Consider the following 20,070-nt stretch of genomic DNA (forward strand, 5'->3'; position numbering starts at 1 on the left):
AAAGATAGATAGACAGATAGATAGATAGGTAGATAGACAGACAGACAGACAGACAGACAGACAGACAGACAGACAGACAGACAGACAGACAGACAGATAGATAGATAGATAGATAGATAGATAGATAGACAGATAGGTAGAAAGATAGATAGACAGATAGGTAGATAGATAGACATAGATAGATAGACAGATAGATAGATAGATAGATAGACAGACAGATAGATAGATAGATAGATAGATAGACAGACAGATAGATAGATAGATAGATAGATAGACAGATAGATAGATAGACAGATAGACAGATAGAAAGATAGACAGATAGATAGATAGATAGATAGATAGACATACAGATAGATAGGTAGACAGCGGATCATCCATTTCCATCTCTTCCTGTCTTCTGCATCTTCCTCTGTCTCACCAGCCACCTGCATGTCCTCCCTCACCACACCCATAAACCTCCTCTTTGGCCTTCCTCTTCTCCTCTTCCCTGGCAGCTCCATATTCAGCCTCCTTCTCCCAATATACCCAGCATCTCTCCTCCACACATGTCCCAACCATCTCCATCTAGTCTCTCTTGCTTTGTCTCCAAACCGTCCAACCTGAGTGGTCCCTTTAATATACTGGTTCCTAATCCTTTCCTTCTTCATCACTCCCAGTGAAAATCTTAGCGTCAAGTTGTCAAAAGTAAAATAATTACTAGTAAATAAAATAATTAACTAGAGTCTCAATACATAATAGTACACATGGCCTTTAAAGCTCTAGTTAATGGTCAGACCCATATTTGCATATGAAACTGGTCGTTGGTTTGGGTCGCTAGGCACTGTATTGTACTGTGTTGTCTAGAAGGGTGGGGATGCCTGCAGTCGTCTGAGACCGGAGGGCTCACTTAGACCAGCGATGGAATGTGTCTGCCAATAAACGTTGTGTGTCCAGATGAACCGATTCAACCCTCTGTGATACTGATGGAGTGGGCGAGGCTGGAAACGCAGCTCTGCTCCTTCTCTCTCTCCACCCCCTTCTCTGCCACTGGTTGCTGGCTCTCTTAGTACTTCTTTCTTCTCCCAGCACCAGACAGCCGTGTGACAGAGATCCCTGAGCTCTCTTCTTCTGCAGTGGAAAGAGACGGGTAGGTGAATCTGGGTTTCAAACTAGTAGATATGTGAGGCTAGGACTGACCCCAGGGCAAGAGGAAAATGTGGGGAAGACTGTTAGGATTAAGAAGTATACTATCGCCATTGTGCCTCAGCTGGTGTGTGTGTACATGTGTTTTGAGTGCAGAAACCTCTTGTAACAGAGAACTGAAAGCACTTCCAGTGTGCAAAACAGAATGTTGTGCAAGATTTATGTAAAGTCTTCCAGGGAGCTTGGAGGGGTTGAGAATGACCATATTTATATACACATGTATGCATATATATTATGTCCTTTACTGAAGAGCATTTTTATTTAAGTGTGCAAATTTAAAGCATGGACTAGAACGAGAATGAGCACATCTTGGATGAGGTAGGGTGTGGCTCAGCAGCTCCCACTGTGATGAAATATAGCGCCTGATTTCCTGAGTGGCTGAGTCATGATGACCTAATTGGTTTAGTATGGATCGCCGATGAAGCCGAGGAGGAGAGCCAGAGGCTGAAAGGGCCTATTCACCACGAGTAGTGAACCTATAAGGACAGATTTACAAAGAGCATACCACTGACACTGCTCTGCAACGCTCTATGCTATTCTAACACTTAAAAGATGATGAAGACTGTTGTACATTTCAGAAGAACCCCCCCCCTCACCCCCCCCCACCCCACACACACACACAGGCACCTGCTCCTGTTTCAACATCAGTGGCTCCACAGTGTCGGCAGGGTGGAGTCTTTCAAGAACCCGGGCGCCGCAATGTCCCATTACCTCGGTTGAGTCCCGATGTAAACTGTCGCCAAAAAAGGCACGATGAAAAATATACTTCTCGAGGAAGTATCGCCCGACTCAGACCGCGATGATTCACTGCTGCACTCCCGTCACTGAATTCATCCTCCGATCCTGCGCAGCCGTCCGACTTTGGTCGGCCACCAGAAGAGAGGGGGCCAGACTGCAGCGCATCATCCACTCTGCGGATAATGTGGCGGACCACTGGCTGTCCCATTGGCTGTCCCATTGGCTGTCCCATTGGCATCCATTGGCTGTCCCATTGGCTGTCCCATTGGCATCCATTGGCTGTCCCATTGGCTGTCCCATTGGCTGTCCTATTGGCATCCATTGGCTGTCCCATTGGCTGTCCCATTGGCATCCATTGGCTGTCCCATTGGCTGTCCCATTGGCATCCATTGGCTGTCCCATTGGCTGTCCCATTGGCATCCATTGGCTGTCCCATTGGCATCCATTGGCTGTCCCATTGGCTGTCCCATTGGCTGTCCTATTGGCATCCATTGGCTGTCCCATTGGCTGTCCCATTGGCATTCATTGGCTGTCCCATTGGCTGTCCCATTGGCATCCATTGGCTGTCCCATTGGCTGTCCCATTGGCATCCATTGGCTGTCCCATTGGCATCCATTGGCTGTCCCATTGGCTATCCCATTGGCTGTCCCATTGGCTATCCCATTGGCTGTCCCATTGGCTGTCCCATTGGCTGTCCCATTGGCTGTCCCATTGGCTGTGATGTGCTCACACTCAAGGACCTCTATGGTCCAGGAGGAGGGCTAAAAAAGACCGTAGCCCACCCATTTCAAACCTGGCCAACACATTTTCCAAACTCTTGTCTTCTGGGGGAGAAACTCAGAGAAATTGGGAGGCAAAATAAGCGTGCAGAGGAGCTCAGTCAGGAGTCGTGACAGCGCTCTCTTTCGGCGACGCAACGTGCACCATGTATTCCTCCACCATAACAACAACCACCCAACAAAAACCCGCGCAGCGGAAGTGTGTCCCTGTAAACACGAACCGAGAAAACAGCAGGCTGTAAACAAACGTTCCTACGAGCTCAATAAGGGGAATTATGTGTCCCCATAACCACTACAAGCGGACGTAATAAGCAGGTCACTTCCCCCAGCCAGCGGCCCTCATCAAGACTGAAACTACCGCTCGTGCACTCCACTTCTGCCCTCTAAAGCTGATCTCCATCCCCTGTACCACATGGTGGGAGTCATAAAGCAATTAGGTCCATTATCTACCGCAGAGTTACCACAATCATCATATATTCTGGGTTTATCCTGTCTCTTGTCTTTTTATAAATCTTATAAAGCCATGTAATTTCGTTATCCAGGGTTTTTTTGTTTTTTACACGTGATGCTGGTCACGTGGCTCGGGTCCTGGGCTGTTCCGGTGGTGTCTGGACACTGCTTGGCATCCTCCTCATGATATTCCTCATACATTTTGTAATTCCACGATAATCCTGTTATCCTCTTTCAATGCTGTGCAGGGTAAACTGTGGATATAGTCCCCTGCTCACACACCGCTGGCGTAAACACCACCATTCACCTAATTGTCATGCGTGATGTGTTAGTGTCTGTTACTGGTGTAACTGTATTGTTCGTGATAATGTGTGGAGTGTCTGTCGTTGTCCGTGTATGCATTGTGCTGCAGGGTGTAATATGTACCAAAAAAAATCCATGGGCCCTGGTCGCGTGGCTAATAAAACAATCTCATCTAATCTAATCTAATCTAATCTAAACACAACATCCATTGCACGCCGTGCGTCTTGGGAGAGAGATCCTCCTCTGTTGCTCTCCCTGAGGTTTCCTCCTATGTTTTCTCCCTGTTAAAGGGGTTTTTTAGGGAGTTGTTCCTTATCCGATGGGAGGGTCTAAGGACAGGATGTTGTGTTGTTGTAAAGCCGCTTGAGGCAAATTTGTAATTTGTGATGTTGGGCTATACAAATAAAATTGACTTGACTTACTCAAGCTGCAATATTCTCAATACATTAGCCCCATCAAACGTACCTTTCAGTACTCTGAAACAATGCATAATACACTATGTGTATACACTCAGTTAATATCCACGGTTTACATAACAGTGGTTAATTAGGGTTAACTAGTGTAATCAGGTGGCACATGGTGCAGTGGTTAGCGCGGTCGCCTCACAGCAAGAAGGTCCTGGGTTCGAGCCCCGATGTAGTCCAACCCTGGAGGTCGTCCCGGGTCATCCTCTGTGTGGGGTGTACATGTTCTCCCCGTGTCTGCGTGGGTTTCCTCCGGGGGCTCCGGTTTCCTCCCACAGTCCAAAGACATGTAGGTCAGGTGTATCGGCCGCACTAAATTGTCCCTAGGTGTGAATGTGTGTGTTGGCTAGATTGGCCGGCCCTGTGATGGCCTGGCGGCCTGTCCAGGGTGTTTCCTGCCTGCCGCCCAATGACTGCTGGGATAGGCTCCAGCATCCCCGCAACCCTGAGCAGGATGGATGGATGGATGGATGGACAGTGTAATCGGTGTTTAATCAGTCCCTAATCCATCCATCCATCCATTATCTTAACCGCTTATCCTGCTCTCAGGGTGGCACACACACCCATTCATTCCTAGGGACAATTTTTAGTACTGCCAATTCACCTGACCTACAAGTCTTTGGACTGTGGGAGGAAACCGGAGCCCCCGGAGGAAACCCACACAGACACGGGGAGAACATGCAAACTCCACACAGAGGACGACCCGGGACGACCCACCAAGGCTGGACTACCCCGAGGCTCGAACCCAGGACCTTCTTGCTGTGAGGCAACCATGCTAACCACTGCGCCACCATGCCACCCAGTCCCTTGTCCCTTCCAACCATATTATTGTTTAACCTCCCTTACCCCTACCCTTTTTGCTGCTGCTGCTGCTGTTGTGTATTGTGTGTACTGTATCCTGTCTTGTGTGATCCATGTAAGCCAATCCAAGTCGAAGTCCTTGCATATTGAAACCTACTTGGTTACGGGGGTGTTACAATGTACAAAGCCCCCGTTTTGGAGACAGGTTCTAAAGAAATCAAGTGACAACACTAGATAGGAGGACTGAGAGCGGGGATGGGGTTGTGGGCGTAGCAGGTGTGTGTACAGAGGACAAGGGATTCTTCATGGAAGCTCTGAAATAGTCTTCAAAACTCAAGTAATGGGGGAAACTAATTGCATGAGTAGGTCACCACGGGCTCCATCACCACTATAGGCCTCTCTTCATCGCCATTCGATTCAATTCAATTCAATTTATTGTCATTAAAAACAATGTGCAGACACATGTTTACACAGGAAATGCAGGCGTTTGGGCCTTTTTCACAAGGGCCTGGGTGTTTAATGTCCACAAAAGGTCCTTGCTGATGTGGACTCCAAGGAATTTAAAGCCGGAAACACGCTCCACTTCCACCCCATTGATGTGTATGGGGGAGTGGCTGCAGCTTCTAGACCTCCTGAAGTCCACAATCAGCTCCTTTGTCTTCTGCACATTAAGGACAAGATTGTTGGTAGTACACCATGATGTGAGTTGCTGAATCTCGTCCTTGTAGGCCGTCTCGTCATTGTTCGTGATACGGCCAATGACTGTGGTGTCATCTGCAAACTTAACTGTAACATTTGAGGGGTGAGTTGGCAGGCAGTCATGGGTAAAGAGGGAGAAAAGGAGGGGGCTCAGAACACAGCCTTGAGGGGCACCTGTGCTGAGGGTCAGGGTGGAGGAGGTGTGGTCACCTAACAGACTGAGGTCTGTTGGTCAGGAAGTCCAGGGTCCAGTTACAGAGGGAGGGGTTGAAGCCAAGGGAGAGGAGTTTGGTGGTTAGTTTGGCGGGGATGATAGTGTTGAAGGCAGAGCTGTAATCTATAAACAACATCCGGATGTGTGTGTTGTTAAGTTCAAGGTGGGTCAGATCAACGTCCAGGGCAGTGGCAATGGCATCCTCAGTAGACCTTTTGGGACAGTAGGCGAACTGATGTGGGTCGAATGTGGAGGGGGGTAATGTTTTTGATGTGAGCCAGAACCAGTCTTTCAAAGCACTTCATGGCAATGGGGGTGAGTGCTATGGGTCGGTAGTCATTCAGACATGTGGATGTTGGTTTCTTGGGGACAGGAATGATAGAGGTGGTCTTAAAGCATGCCGGGACTATAGATTCGGACAGTGAGAGGTTAAATATAGTTGTGAAGACCTCAGCCAGCAGCTGGTCTGCACATTCCCGCAGGACCCAACCCGGTATGCCGTCTGGTCCAGCAGCCTTCCGTGTGTTCACTCTGCGCAGTGATTCTCTGACCTCTGCGATCGATAGAGTGAGCACCTGGTTTTCTGGGTGGCTGGGGATTTTTGTGGCTGTGTCAGTATTGTCCTTGTCTAAGTGGGCATATTAGCTTGTCAGGCAGGGAGGCATCACGGACAGTGGGACCGCTATTGGAGCTTTTGTAGTCTGTGATAGACTGAATGCCTTGCCACATTCGCCGGGGATCGGCGTTATTGTGAAAGTGGTCCTCTATTCGTAGGGGATATTTATGCTTGGCTGTTCTGATGCCCTTTTTGAGGTTGGAGCTGGCTGCGCTGTAGGCCTCACAGTTACCTGACTTGAACGCTGCATCCCGGACTTTCAGCAGCTGACGGACCTCACTGGTCATCCAGGGTTTCTGGTTTGGAAAGGTGCGGACCGATTTTTTTGCTGTGACACTCTCAGTGCAAAAGTTAATGTAGGCTAGTATGGCAGATGTCTGTTCATTAATGTCTATATGGGAGCCATGGGTAGCTGAATGTGCAAAAATACTCCAGTCTGTGTTGTCAAAACAGTCCTGGAGTTCAGAGACTGCTCCTTCTGGCCAGACCGTGATTGTCTTTACTGCTGGCTTGACCTGTTTTATTAGAGGTTTGTAGGCTGGGACCAGGAACAGGCAGAGGTGGTCAGAATGCCCCAGGTGGGGGCAGGGAGTAGCTTTGTATGAGTCCTTAATGTTTGTATAGAAATGGTCCAGTGTGTTTTGCCCCCTAGTGGGGCAGGAGACATGCTGATGGAATTTGGGCAATACAGGCCTGAGGTTAGCCTGATTAAAGTCACCACCTATGATAAAGGCATTGTCCGGGTGTTTGGTCTGTTGTCTGCTGATGGCACATTGTAGCTGCTTAAGTGCTACCTTAGCATTAGCATGTGGGGGGATGTATACAGCGGCAATGGTAATGGCCGTTAGCGCCCTGGGCAGGTAAAAAGGCCTGCACTGATTCATAAGGAGCTGGAGATCAGCAGAGCAATGCCTTTTGACGATCTTTATATTGTTGCACCAAGAGTTATTGACATAAATACTCAAACCTCCCCGGATCTTGCCGGAGTCCGCCATCCTGTCAGCACGGAAGGCTGTGCAGCCTGCTAGCTCGACTGCCGAGTTGCTATGTCGCTGTTGAGTTGAGTCTCCGTAAACATCAGCAGACAGCAGTTCTGCAGCCTTTTCTGAGAGGCCAGCCTGAGTCTTATCTCCTCCATTTTGTTAGCTAACGACTGGACATTAGCCATGAAGATGCTGGGGAGGGAAACTGAAGGGAGCGCTACTTAGCTTAGCATATAGCCCGCCTTGTTTAATCCTCTTATATATATATATATATATATATATATATATATATATAGACTTAGCTTAGCTTAGCATGTAGCCCACCTCGTTTAATCCTCTTATATATATATATATAGACTTAGCTTAGCTTAGCATGTAGCCCGCCTCGTTTAATCCTCTTCTATATATATATATATATATATATATATATATATATATATATGTATACTTAGCTTAGCATGTAGCCCGCCTCGTTTAATCCTCTTATATATATATATATATATATATATATATATATATATATATATATATATATATATATATATATATATATATATATATATATATATATATATATACTTAGCTTAGCATGTAGCCCACCTCGCTTCCCCCTCTTCTGTTCACGTTGCCGACTGGGGGCAGCATTTTCACTGCGAGGCCGGTGAGCGGATAATATGGACGGGGAAGTTGTCCGTGATGGCGGAGGGGAGTGAGTAATCCGTTCTTAGGTTTTAAAAGTTCCTGACGGCTGTAGAAGAGAGCATGGCCTACACTTGTAAGTAAACGTAAAACTAACGTGTGAATAACAAAGAAAACATAGCTCTGAACAGGGAGCCATGGTAGGCGCTGGGCCCAGCGTGCCGCCATCTTGGAAGGGCTTGTGCATCACTCCTGGTGTGCCCCTCTGGTTGGACATTTAGAATTTGTTTTGACTACAAATTCTCCACCAACAGTTGGGGTCAATATATGAGAAACACTTGATCATGCAAACAAAAAAGTTTGTTTTCCGGGTGATCACTTTAATAAGGCTAGTTTATGAATTTTACTATTACCTTATTTATTTAGTATATCATTTTACTCTCATTCTTAGCCTTCCTGAGCTAAGAATGATATTTAATAGTCAAAACCATTTGACAAATAGTAAATGTTCATCTGGTGGTAGACGTCAGGGCTTAAACGTGTTCATTAATCTTCTCCTCTTCTTCTATGAGGTGAGTATGACACTAACATACGTGAAGGCCGTTTAAATATATATGTGTTGGTTATTAAATGTAGATGTGTTAGTTTGAATATGTGTGTTCTTGTAGTTCTTGAATGTGTATTTGTCTGGGTGTTGCACTGCTCTGAGCGGGGGGAAATGGCATGGCGTTTCACCTCATGTGCGCAAATACATGAAGTGAAATGACAACGTGTTCCTGATTCCTGATTCCTGTTTTCACTATTGAGAAAAGAGTCATTGTTAAACTTGCATTAGTTATTGTTACGGGCTTGTGTACCTGTAGTTACAACTGATAAGTGCTCACATGACCATGGCACCAACAAGGGATATTAAAGTGTCAACATGAGTGTCTATTTCCTCACATAGGGACACCTTGTTGTTATTTAAATCCTCCATCTATTGTTTATGAGCTGATTGACTCAACAAGCCTCACCGATAAGCGTAAAGGTTACAAACACAATACACAAACAGAAGCGTTTTTCTATTCCGTTGTGATAATTGGCACGATCCCATCTCCCCACATTTCCTCTTTAGCACAGCCACAGGTAAAAAGGAAGGAATCGGTGTGAAAAACCAAACGCAATAGTTTTGAACATGGGGTGTTTGCATGTCAACAATGTCTCCGGTTGGAAACAGTGTCTGAAATATTCATTTTCAACCTATATATAAAAAGACATACACCTGCCAAGGTGTGGTGCGCTCATTATGTCTTAACAACAGTTATCAATCAATCAATCAATCAATCAATCAATCAATCAATCAATCAATCAAGTTGCATTTTATGCATATTTTCTTCACATGTTGCTAAATCCTGTGACATTGCAAGCGACATAAGATGTGCAATACATTTCTTGTCTCCTGTAAAGATTTTGAAAGATGGAAAAAGGATACCAACCCCAAGAATCAGCGCCACCCTACCCAGGGCCACCAGTGAGCTATGGAGGTGCAGCCGTGGGGCCCCAGCCGGGGTTTTCCCCCCAGCCTGGCTTCCCTGCTTCCCCCGGAGCACCTCCACACGTTGGATACCAGGGAGGTCAGTATGTGGGGGTCACGGTACCTAGTTAAAATGACAAGACACTTTTCCATGTTATTTTTGCACGCGTCGATTTACCCCTAGCTGGGACTTTCCAAACCTTTTGCCATCACTGGGAATATCTGAAGTAATTCCGTCTGAATTTTCATGATGAATTAACACTTGTCACTACGGAACCAATACTGATAAACAAAAATGAAAGACAGAAAAAAGAATATCATTGTTTCTTCCCAATTCTACCTGGCCAATCTCCCCGCTCTCTAAGCCGTCCAGGTCTCTGCTCCACCTCCTCTGCCGATCCGGGGAGGGCTGCAGACCACCACATGCCTTCTCCGATACATGTGGAGTCACCAGCCGCTTCTTTTCACCTGACAGTGAGGCGTTTCCCCAGGAGGACGTAGCACGTGGGAGGATCACGCTATTCACCCCAGTTCCCCCTCCCCCCCGAACACGCAACCAGAGGACAACCAGAGGAGGCGCTAGTGCAGCGACCAGGACACATACCCACATCCAGCTTCCGACCTGCAGACACAGCCAATCGTGTCTGTAGGGATGCCCGACCAAGCCGGAAGTAACGCTGGGATTCGAACTGGCGTTCCCTATGTTGGTAGGCAACAGAATAGATAGACCGCTATGCTACCCGGACGCCGAATATTATTGTTTATGAGCACATACTGTATATACACTACAAAGGTTCAAAAGTATTTGGACACCTGATCCCATTCTAAATCCATGGGCATTAATATGGAGCCCCCCCCCTTTGCAGCTGTAACAGCTTCCACTCTTCTGGGAAGGCTTTCCACAAGGTTTTGGAGGTTGTCTGTGGGAATTTTTGCCCATTCATCCAGAAGAGCATTTGTGAGGTCAGGCACTGATGTTGGATGAGAAGATCTGGCTCACAGTCTCCGTTCTAGTCCATCCCAAAAGTGTTGGATGGGGTTGAGGTCAGGGCTCTGTGCAGGTCAGTCAAGTTCTTCCACACCAAACTCACCCAACCATGTCTTAATGGACCCTGCTTTGTGCACTGCTGCACAGTCATGCTGGGACAGAAAAGGGCCCTCCCCAAACTGGTCCCACGAAGTAGGAAGCACGGAATTGTCCAAAATGTCTTGGTATGCTGAAGCTTTAAGATTTCCCTTCACTGGAACTAAGGGGACTCGCCCAACACCTGAAAAATAACCCCATACCGTTATCCCTCCTCCACCATCTTTACAGTTGGCACAGTGCAGTCAGGCAGGTAACGTTCTCAGCATCCTGCCTTAATCCCCTGCTAAATTTTCACATTGCAGTTGTTGCCACACTTTCAGGTTGTATTACTCCTCATAGTTTCCATATGTTCCATCAAAAGGCTTAACGATCTCCTACTATTTTCGGCTGCTCCCGTTAGGGGGCGCCACAGCGGATCATCCGTCTCCATCTCTTCCTGTCTTCTGCATCTTCCTCTGTCACACCAGCCACCTGCATGTCCTCCCTCACCACATCCATAAACCTCCTCTTTGGCCTTCCTCTTCTCCTCTTCCCTGGCAGCTCCATATTCAGCATCCTTCTCCCAGTATACCCAGCATCTCTCCTCCACACATGTCCAAACCATCTCCATCTTGCCTCTCTTGTTTTGTCTCCAAACCGTCCAACCTGAGCTGTCCCTCTAATATACTCGTTCCTAATCCTGTCCTTCTTCGTTACTCCCAGTGAAAATCTTATCATCTTCATCTCTGCCACCTCCAGCTCCACCTCCTGTCTTTTCATCAGTGCCACTGTCTCCAAACCATACAACATAGCTGGTCTCACTACCATCTTGTAAACCTTCCCTTTAACTCTTGCTGGTACCCTTCTGTCACACATCACTCCCGACACTCTTCTCCACCCACTCCACCCTGCCTGCACTCTCTTCTTCACCTCTCTTCTGCACTCCCCGTTACTTTGGACAGTTGACCCCAAGTATTGAAACTCATACGCCTTCATCACCTCTACTCCTTGCATCCTCACCATTCCACTGTCCTGTCTTGCTCCTACTTTCATTCCTCTTCTCTCCAGTGCATACCTCCACCTCTCCTCCACCTGCACCCTACTCTCGCTACAGATCACAATGTCATCTGCAAACATCACCGTCCACAGAGACTCCTGCCTGATATCGTCTGTCAACCTGTCCATCCCCATTGCAAACGAGAAAGGGCTCAGAGCCGATCCTTGATGTAACCCCACCTCCACCTTGAACCCATCTGTCATTCCAACCGCACACCTCACCACTGTCGCACTTCCCTCATCCGTATCCTGCGCCACTCCTACACACTTCTCTGTAACTCCCAACTTCCTCATACAATACCACACCTCCTCTCTCGGCACCCTGTCGTATGCTTTCTCTAAATCTACAAAGACACAGTGTAACTCCTGTATTACTGTAATGTTTTACTGTATTAATTGTTTTATTTTTTATTAATTAATTTTCATTTTAGTTTAATTTGATTTTAATTACTTTTAATTATTAATGTATGTTTTAATGTACATTGTAACACAGTGTAACACCAAAAGGCGTAGCGATAACTTACAGAAAGCGTTATTGTGACAAAGTGGGTGAGAAGACGCCATTTGCCCCATCAGTCTTGATCATTACTAGGTGTTGGCCTTCCCTGCCACGGTGGTGCAGCCTAAACTCAGGTGCTGCTGAGCGACTCTGTGAGTATTTAAGCAGGACTTCAGGGTGTAACTGTGTGCACATGATGTTGATTTAAGTTCAAATTGTTATGGGTCAGGGTTTTGTTCAGTTATGTGTTAATTTAAGCTCAATTATTGGGAGTTGGGTTTTTGTGCAGTTAAGATGAGTTAACTGTTAATTTGTTCGTTCGCCTTCTTTTATTTCACATGTAGCTACACCCTGTAAATAAACCACTTTTATTTAGCTGGAACGGTTCTGAGTCTGGCTCCCACATTTTAGCCCCTCGGGTCAGGCTACCCCACAGTTGTGCTGTTTTGTTCACCTCACAGATCCATGTGTTTACCCTCCTCCAGCTCCAGCCGCGCCTGGCCACACCACGACAGGTGAGGCAGTTCGTACACGGCGTGGCAATGTCTTCTTGAATGGTGGCCCAGTCCAACATAATGCAGTTTCACGCGTGGAAAAAGCACAAGGCATTCTGTTATTGCGTTGTATTTAAACTGGGTTTTATTCTATCTTCCAAGGCAGAAGAAATGACAAAATGGCTTCAGAATGTGCTTTAAGAAAGAAAAGAGATTTGCTTACAGCTAATTAATTACCTGCTGAAAAAGATGTGCTCTTTATGCGTTGGGCTGCATGTATCTGTCAACCCATTTTCTTTTTTCTGTCTACATATGGCCACTAAGGTCTTGCTTCCATTATTTGTGTATGTCCACCAGCGGTCAGCATGCACATAATTCTTTGTCTATGTACCTACCTCACTAAACAGGATTTTTTTTTCACCTTATGAATTTCTAGTAATTACAAATGCAGGTTCAGTAGTACTGATATTAATCGAGGGGCAGACCGTGGCAGAAGTGTTAGAAAAGGTAAAAAACCATGCAAAGCTCATGTCTTCTGTGCTGTGTGTGTCTCTTTCCAGTGACCCAAATGGTGGTTAGCCCTCTTCTGCGGGACGTCCCAGGTCAGACCATTTGCCCCCATTGCCAGCAGACGGTGGTGACCAAGATAGAGCACAAAGCGGGCCTGATAACATGGGCCATCTGTTGCGGCCTTGCAGTATTTGGGTAAGACCACTGTGACAAAGTGGGTGAGAACACATGATTTGTCCCAACAATCTTAATCATGACCAGGCGCTGGCTTTCCTTGCCACAGTGGTGCAGCCTAAACTCAGGTGCTGCTGACCGACTCCAATGGGGGTATTCAAGCAGTTGCTCTGGAGTTAGTTGGGTAGGAAGCCAGGGTGTAGATGTGTGCACATGATGTTAATTTCAGTTCAGTTGTTATGAGTTTAGTTTTGTTCAGTTATTTGTTAATTCAAAGCTCGACTGTCATGACTTTGGTTTTGATGATTTGATGTTCATTTAAGTTCAATTACTGGGAGTTGAGTTTTTTTTCAGTTGAGTTAACCGCTAATTTGTTTATTTGCTTTGTGTGTATTCGTTGTTTTGCACGTGGCTACACCCTGTAAATAAATCGTTAGAAACAGTTTTGAGTCTGCCTCCTACATTTTAGTCACTCTGGCCAGGCTTTCCCACATTTAGTGGCAGTGGTGGGGATCCAGGCCAGTAGGAGGCAGGGAAGGAAATGCCAACCTGAGAAAAGAAGCTTCAAGCAACGGATGTGCCTGAAGTTCATGATGTCCTTGACCCGCACGGGCAACGGTCAACTGCCAGATCAACTAGGTTGTGCTGAACTGTCCAGTCTTTGGCAACGTCTGGTGCGGAAGCAGTAATTCAACAATTAAGAGTAGCCCACAAGTGTACTCTTTAAAGGGTTTCCCCTCTTTTTGGAAGTCGTTTTCAAGGACCTTTTAAGTACATTTTCCTCCACTTTTGCTTCAATATAAATGATAGATGGGGTTCACAGAGGCTCACATTCCGTATTAACTACCAGTGGATGCCAAAACAATCTCTGGTCACTGAACACACACCCCAAACTTCAAGTCTACTACTACTACTACTACTACTACCACTACTACTACTACTACTACTACTACTACTACTTTCGGCTGCTCCCGTTAGGGGGCGCCACAGCGGATCATCCGTTTCCATCTCTTCCTGTCTTCTGCATCTTCCTCTGTCACACCAGCCACCTGCATGTCCTCCCTCACCACATCCATAAACCTCCTCTTTGGCCTTCCTCTTCTCCTCTTCCCTGGCAGCTCCATATTCAGCATCCTTCTCCCAATATACCCAGCATCTCTCCTCCACACATGTCCAAACCATCTCTATCTTGTCTCTCTTGCTTTGTCTCCAAACCGTCCAACCTGAGCTGTCCCTCTAATATACTCGTTCCTAATCCTGTCCTCCTTCATCACTCCCAGTCAAAATCTTATCATCTTCATCTCTGCCACCTCCAGCTCCACCTCCTGTGTTTTCATCAGTGCCACTGTCTCCAAACCATATAACACCCCAAACTTCAAGTACTGATGTGTAATATCAGCAGCTAAAAATCCTGCCACCTAAGCAGTTAAAACTACAATTTTATATCCTAACTGTACAATTTCCTGTGATCTCAGTAATACTTCCAGGATAATTGATCAATTTTATCATTCTCCAGGTGTTTATTATCTGTAAATTTTCCGGTTTTCCTAGCCTGGGAGCCAGACGAATTCGCAAATACAAGTATCTGCCAGAGCAAATAAAACAAGATGCCTAACAACATTGGGCAAAGGGACTGCCGGTGGAAGCTAGCCTCTTAGCTAACGCGGATGCATGTACATTTGTTTCGAATGTTGATTAGCGTCCATTGTCCCTTCTCAAATAAACGTTTAAATTAAATGTAAATCTGGCAGATTCGTTTGGTTCCCTGGCTAAAGTTTTCCAGGATGCATGGGACCCCTGCTCTGACTGCAAATGGAGGAGAAATTCTGACATGTTTTATGCCTGTACAGGTGCCTTCTCTGCTGCTGCTTCCCGTTCTGCATGGACTCCTGTCAAGATGTCGAGCATAGCTGTCCGATCTGCCAAAAAGTCATCTATATACATAAACGGTTGTGAGACTGTCTGCTACTGAGAACAATGCACTTCATGCGGATTTGTGTACACTCTTGGGGTCCTGTATTTCAATAGCGTCTTGGTGATAGTGAACCAGACATAATGAACATATTATATTATTCATTATTGTGATTATTGTCAGTGAATCGTGCCTTGACTGTTTTCTGCAATGTGCAATTTCAAATGTTTTTCCACAGCCCTGGCAAATCTCGGCAATGACAGATTTAAATTCCAATAAAGAAATATCTGATGTCACACCACATGCCTCAGAAAACTTCTTGGCACAAAGTGGGATGACAAGATCCCTGACACAGAGGTCCGCACTCGCTCAAGACTGCCGAGTATACGCACCATCTTCATGCAGTCACAGCTTCGTTGGGTGGGCCACGTAGTTCGCATGCCAGACCACTGGCTCCCGAAGAAACTGTTATATGGCGAACTCAAGCAAGGCAAGTGCTCCCATGGTGGTCAAACAAAGCGTTTCAAAGACACCCTTCAGGTTTCGTTAAAGGCCTTCACCGTCAACTGTGACACATGGGAACAGAAAGCTCTGAACAGAGGAGAGTGGCGTGCAGCTGTCCGAAACGATGCAAACACATGTGAGGCCGCCAGGATTGCTGCAGCAGAGAGCCACAGGCAGGCCAGGGAAAGGAAAGACCGTGCCAGCAACCCTCCAGCTACTCCCACTATCCCATGCCCACACTGCCAAAGAACACTCAGGGCGCAGATTGGGTTAACCAGCCATCTTCACACCCACAGAAATCGACCCCTACAGGCAGTGTTATAGTCGAGTCACTAAACCTCGAGTCCGAGTCGAGTCTCGAGTCCCCAGTGGTCAAGTCTGAGTCCCCAAAGAAGAGACCGAGTTGAGTCCAAGTCAAGTCCCCATTAACTGAGTCCGAGTCATCAAGGTTGAGTCTGAGTCGAGTTCCAAGATGGGCTCCAGTGCTCCACTCTGGCACTGTAAAAAAGCTGACATACAAGTAAAAAAGGTCTACGTTACACAAAAATGACACAGCTGTCACCATGTCAAAGGGAGTTTCTTTACTTTGTGACACAATAGCCAAACAAATGCACTTGCAAGCATTTGCACACACACACACACACAATTCAGAACAGTCTGAATTTCTTCGACATTCTGAACATTGGATGTGCTTCAAAACACATTGATAGCTGTGAATAGTGTGGCATTAGCAAATGGTGGATACAGTATATATTCGATACAAGAAGTATGTTCCGTAGCATATAATAAAGTCACAAAAACTAGTCAAGACATTTGTCTATCAGGAATAGTTAGGAACAAAAGGCTGGCGGCGCTAGTGTTAAGCATGAGCTTTCTTAGAAGAGCCTGAAAGGTACTGACTCCTGCAGCCACAAACATTTCACTTGCACTCCACCATCTAGGTCTTTTTAGTAGTATTCTCATGGCGTCATTATAAGCTACTCGAGGCCTCTGTAAGCTTGCTTTTTTATAGTTTGACCACAGGGGGGCAGTATAAAGTGGTGTACAATATGTAGTTTGACCACAGGGGGGCAGTATAAAGTGGTGTACAATATGTAGTTTGACCACAGGGGGGCAGTATAAAGTGGTGTACAATATGTAGTTTGACCACAGGGGGGCAGTATAAAGTGGCGTACAATATGTAGTGTGACCACAGGTGTGCAGTATAAAGTGGTGTACAATATGTAGTTTGACCACAGGTGTACAGTATAAAGTGGTGTACAATATGTAGTTTGACCACAGGGGGCAGTATAGAGTGTTGTACATATGCTCTGAAAAGAGAGACCTTCACACTAACTGAACACATACCAAACTTGCGTGACAAAGTGTTTGCTTGTGCATACATCATGTGGCATTGCCTATAAATATCATCATCGTCTGTCATTTGTTCTGGAGACCAGCGCTACAGGGACTAAGGAGGACGAGGTCATCTGCATACATAATGTGGTTCACCAAGGTATTACCCATCATGCACCCAGTGTTACAGGCTTTCAACTGCTTGGACAAATCATAGAGAACCGTATACAGAGTTCCCCCTTGTCTGACACATTTGCTAACCCCAAATGGGGCTGAAACACTATTACCCCATTTCACTTGCATAGTCTGGTGGGCACACCAATAAGCCAGGATTCTCACAATGTATTTAGGCACCCCTCTTTAACTCAATTTAACAAACAACTCTCTATGATTAACACGATCAAAAGCTTTAGAAGCATCAATAAAACACATAAGAACCGATGAGTTCTGGCCTCTGTATTTGTTTACAATTTCTTTGAAGGCATATATACACACATAGTGATGCATTGTGTTCTGTTAATGCTGTTTAAGTTATAGACCGCTATTGACCATGGGTAACATGTTCCAGGTGCTGCGAGTCACGCGTGTGTAGGAGTAGAAGGAGTAAAACGTGTCTATGAAAAAGTGCTAAGTAAAGTACATGCTCCCCTGTTCTTCCGCTTCCCGTGTTGATGTCTGATACTGAACCAACTACACAACATAAGCCTGTCTGAAGAGGTAGCCTAATTAGCTGATTTGGTTTCTATGATTTGTTTTTATTTCTGGATGCTGCTTGTGGGTGTTATTAGCTCAGCCTGTCTGAAGAGGTAGCCTGATTAGCTGGTTTGGTTCTCTGTGATTTGTTTTCATTTCCGGATGCTGCTTGTGTAATCGGGTGAAATATGTTCACACTGAAATCGATTAGTCAGGACTGAATCAGTTTTCAGCTGCTCATGTCTGAGGAGATGTGACCAGAGGGCGCGCTGGGGGCTCTCGTCATTAATACAGCTGATGAAGAGCCAGCAGCTGTCCTGTATTCACTTCTTCCCCTGTTCCAGGTAAGGATGAAAAGTATATATGATTACAGTTAATTATCAGTGGATAAATGCTTATGGAGCACTATAGATTCATTAGCTTACCGCAAATAAAGATGTTTAGTTTGGAATGGAGTCGAGTGCGTGCAGGGCTGGTTTCTGATTTCAGGTTCGGGTCGGGCTTCAGATTTGGCAGTACCAGTCGTCGGGGCTCAGTTCGGGTAAGGCCAGAAAGTCACGGGTTCGGGCTTCAATTCCATGCCCGTGTGCAGGCCTCTACCACGTGGGGCATGATCGATGTCAGGAAGTGGACATGTGGCGGGCGCTGCGGTGTAGCTAAAGGTACAGTAGCCAGGTAGGCTAGCTAGCTTTGGTTTTGGAGTTCTTTTGGGGAAAGTCGAACGAAAACAGATATCTTTAGACGCTTTCGTAACTAAAAGCATGGACACTGGTAAAGAAAAGGACCGTGGCCATGGAGACAACAACGCTAGAGCCAGTGCTGCTGCTAGGGGTGAGACTGACCACGGGGGGGGGGGGGGGGCGCAGCCTGCAGAGCAGCCACAGCAACCTACTTCCAGCCCCAACGCCAACGGTATGGAACCCGACATCAGTGCAAGTAAAACTAGCGAGCCTCTGCAGCCTCGTTTAACCCAGTGCCCTACCAGGAATGCAAGACGTTTTAATGTCAGTGTATGTAAGAACTATGACTGGGTTGAGTATTCAGTGTCACAGGACGCAAGCTATTGTTTTGCATGCCGTCATTTTGGTGGGGTTTCAACTGCTGCTAGGGACAGACAAGGGAGCCGCGTTTTCATTGACCATGGATACTCATACTGGAAAATGTGCAAAAGAATCTCCTGGAGCATACTGAGAGCAAGAGGCACAGAAACGCTGCATTGGCATGGGTTGAGTTCAAGGCTGTGGCCAGTGGACGTAAGGATTCTATAGCAAGTCAAATTGGTGCTGATAGATAATCGGAGGTGCAAGAAAACAGCACATGTTAATATGCTGACATATGCTTTTCATTAAGGCCCGGACTGAGTTAGGGCAGAAAGTATTCAACTTGGAGCGCACTTGTATAACTCGTTGGTTGTACCGGTATAGGGCATTGCAAAAAATTAAGTTATGCTAGCTATGAGGCTATATTAGCTGTGCTGGTGACCACCTCCGAGACCGATGCAGAGGGATCCGTGGAAGCAGATGGGCTCAGGATGAAGATGCACTCATTCTCTTTTCTTGTGCATCTCCATGCTCTAGAGAAAGTCTTGAGCCTGACTTATGGGCTGCCTGAGCAGCTTCAGACAAGAGACATTTTCATCGCAACAGCTGCTGCTATTATTAAGAGCACGAAATGTCAGCTGGATATGTTGAGGTCAGATGGTGAATGGCAGAACACATTAAACCGTGCAAAGGCATTTGCCAGAGAAGTGGGCATACAGTGCGATACACCTCCCCTACGACCTGCATGAGTACGAGTGTGTCTAGAGCACTGTCAAGTTATATAGTTGGGTCTAGCAGTGGCCAGAGACAAACAGATGACCATCAAAACCAAGAGAAAAGACTGTACTTTGAAGTACTTGACCGCTTCATCTTTGAGTTTGAATGGCACTTCACAGAGAATGAAGAGCTTATTGATGCAGTCCAGGTATTTAATCCTTCCTCCCCCCATCATATGGATGCGAGTAAGATGGAAAAGTTTGCCAAACTGTGTGAAAAGCACATTGATGTCACCTTGCTTCAGGCCTAGTGCCAAACTGCCAAAGCCTTTCTAGAGCTTGAGCAGAAAGAGAAAAATGAGGATGACACAAGCATCTTGCCAGGTCCCGCAAAGTTGAGCACATTACCCATTGCATTCTCGGAGGTGAAAAAATTATTCCAGATTGCTGCAACCTTGCCTTGAACCTGCACTTGTCAAGTCCCTAAATTTGGAGGAGCTAGTCACAGACTTTGCAAGATAGAGACTTCGCTGTTACCCCCTAATGTATTAATTGAACTGAATTCTTTCATGAGCATGAGGACTCTTCTGAAATTGTCATAGCATAGATATGGTTCAGTGCACGGCGCCAGATGAAAAATTTGAAAGTATTTCAATAGTTGACTGTTGTATGGGTCAAATATTGTGGTTT

At 46.2% G+C, this 20,070-nt stretch overlaps 1 protein-coding gene across 4 annotated transcripts; it reads left to right on the forward strand.

Moving 5' to 3' along the window:
* Window positions 1-998: 998 nt before the first annotated feature.
* Window positions 999-15,383, forward strand: LOC130119686 (cell death-inducing p53-target protein 1 homolog). Of its 4 annotated transcripts, none has more exons than XM_056288278.1 (6): window positions 999-1,126; window positions 9,315-9,481; window positions 12,080-12,154; window positions 12,464-12,517; window positions 13,057-13,201; window positions 15,031-15,383. In XM_056288278.1, exons 2-6 carry the CDS (start codon window positions 9,325-9,327, stop codon window positions 15,134-15,136), a joined length of 537 nt encoding a protein of 178 aa, XP_056144253.1. In that variant the 5' UTR covers window positions 999-1,126; window positions 9,315-9,324; the 3' UTR covers window positions 15,137-15,383. The 4 variants fall into 4 exon arrangements, with proteins under 4 accessions (XP_056144253.1, XP_056144255.1, XP_056144256.1 ...); XM_056288280.1 differs by having other exon boundaries at window positions 12,488-12,517; XM_056288281.1 differs by lacking the exon at window positions 12,080-12,154.
* The last annotated feature ends 4,687 nt before the right edge of the window (window positions 15,384-20,070 follow it).

This window comes from Lampris incognitus, chromosome 10 (genome assembly GCF_029633865.1).
Source record: "Lampris incognitus isolate fLamInc1 chromosome 10, fLamInc1.hap2, whole genome shotgun sequence".
Classification (NCBI taxonomy): Eukaryota; Metazoa; Chordata; class Actinopteri; order Lampriformes; family Lampridae; genus Lampris; species Lampris incognitus.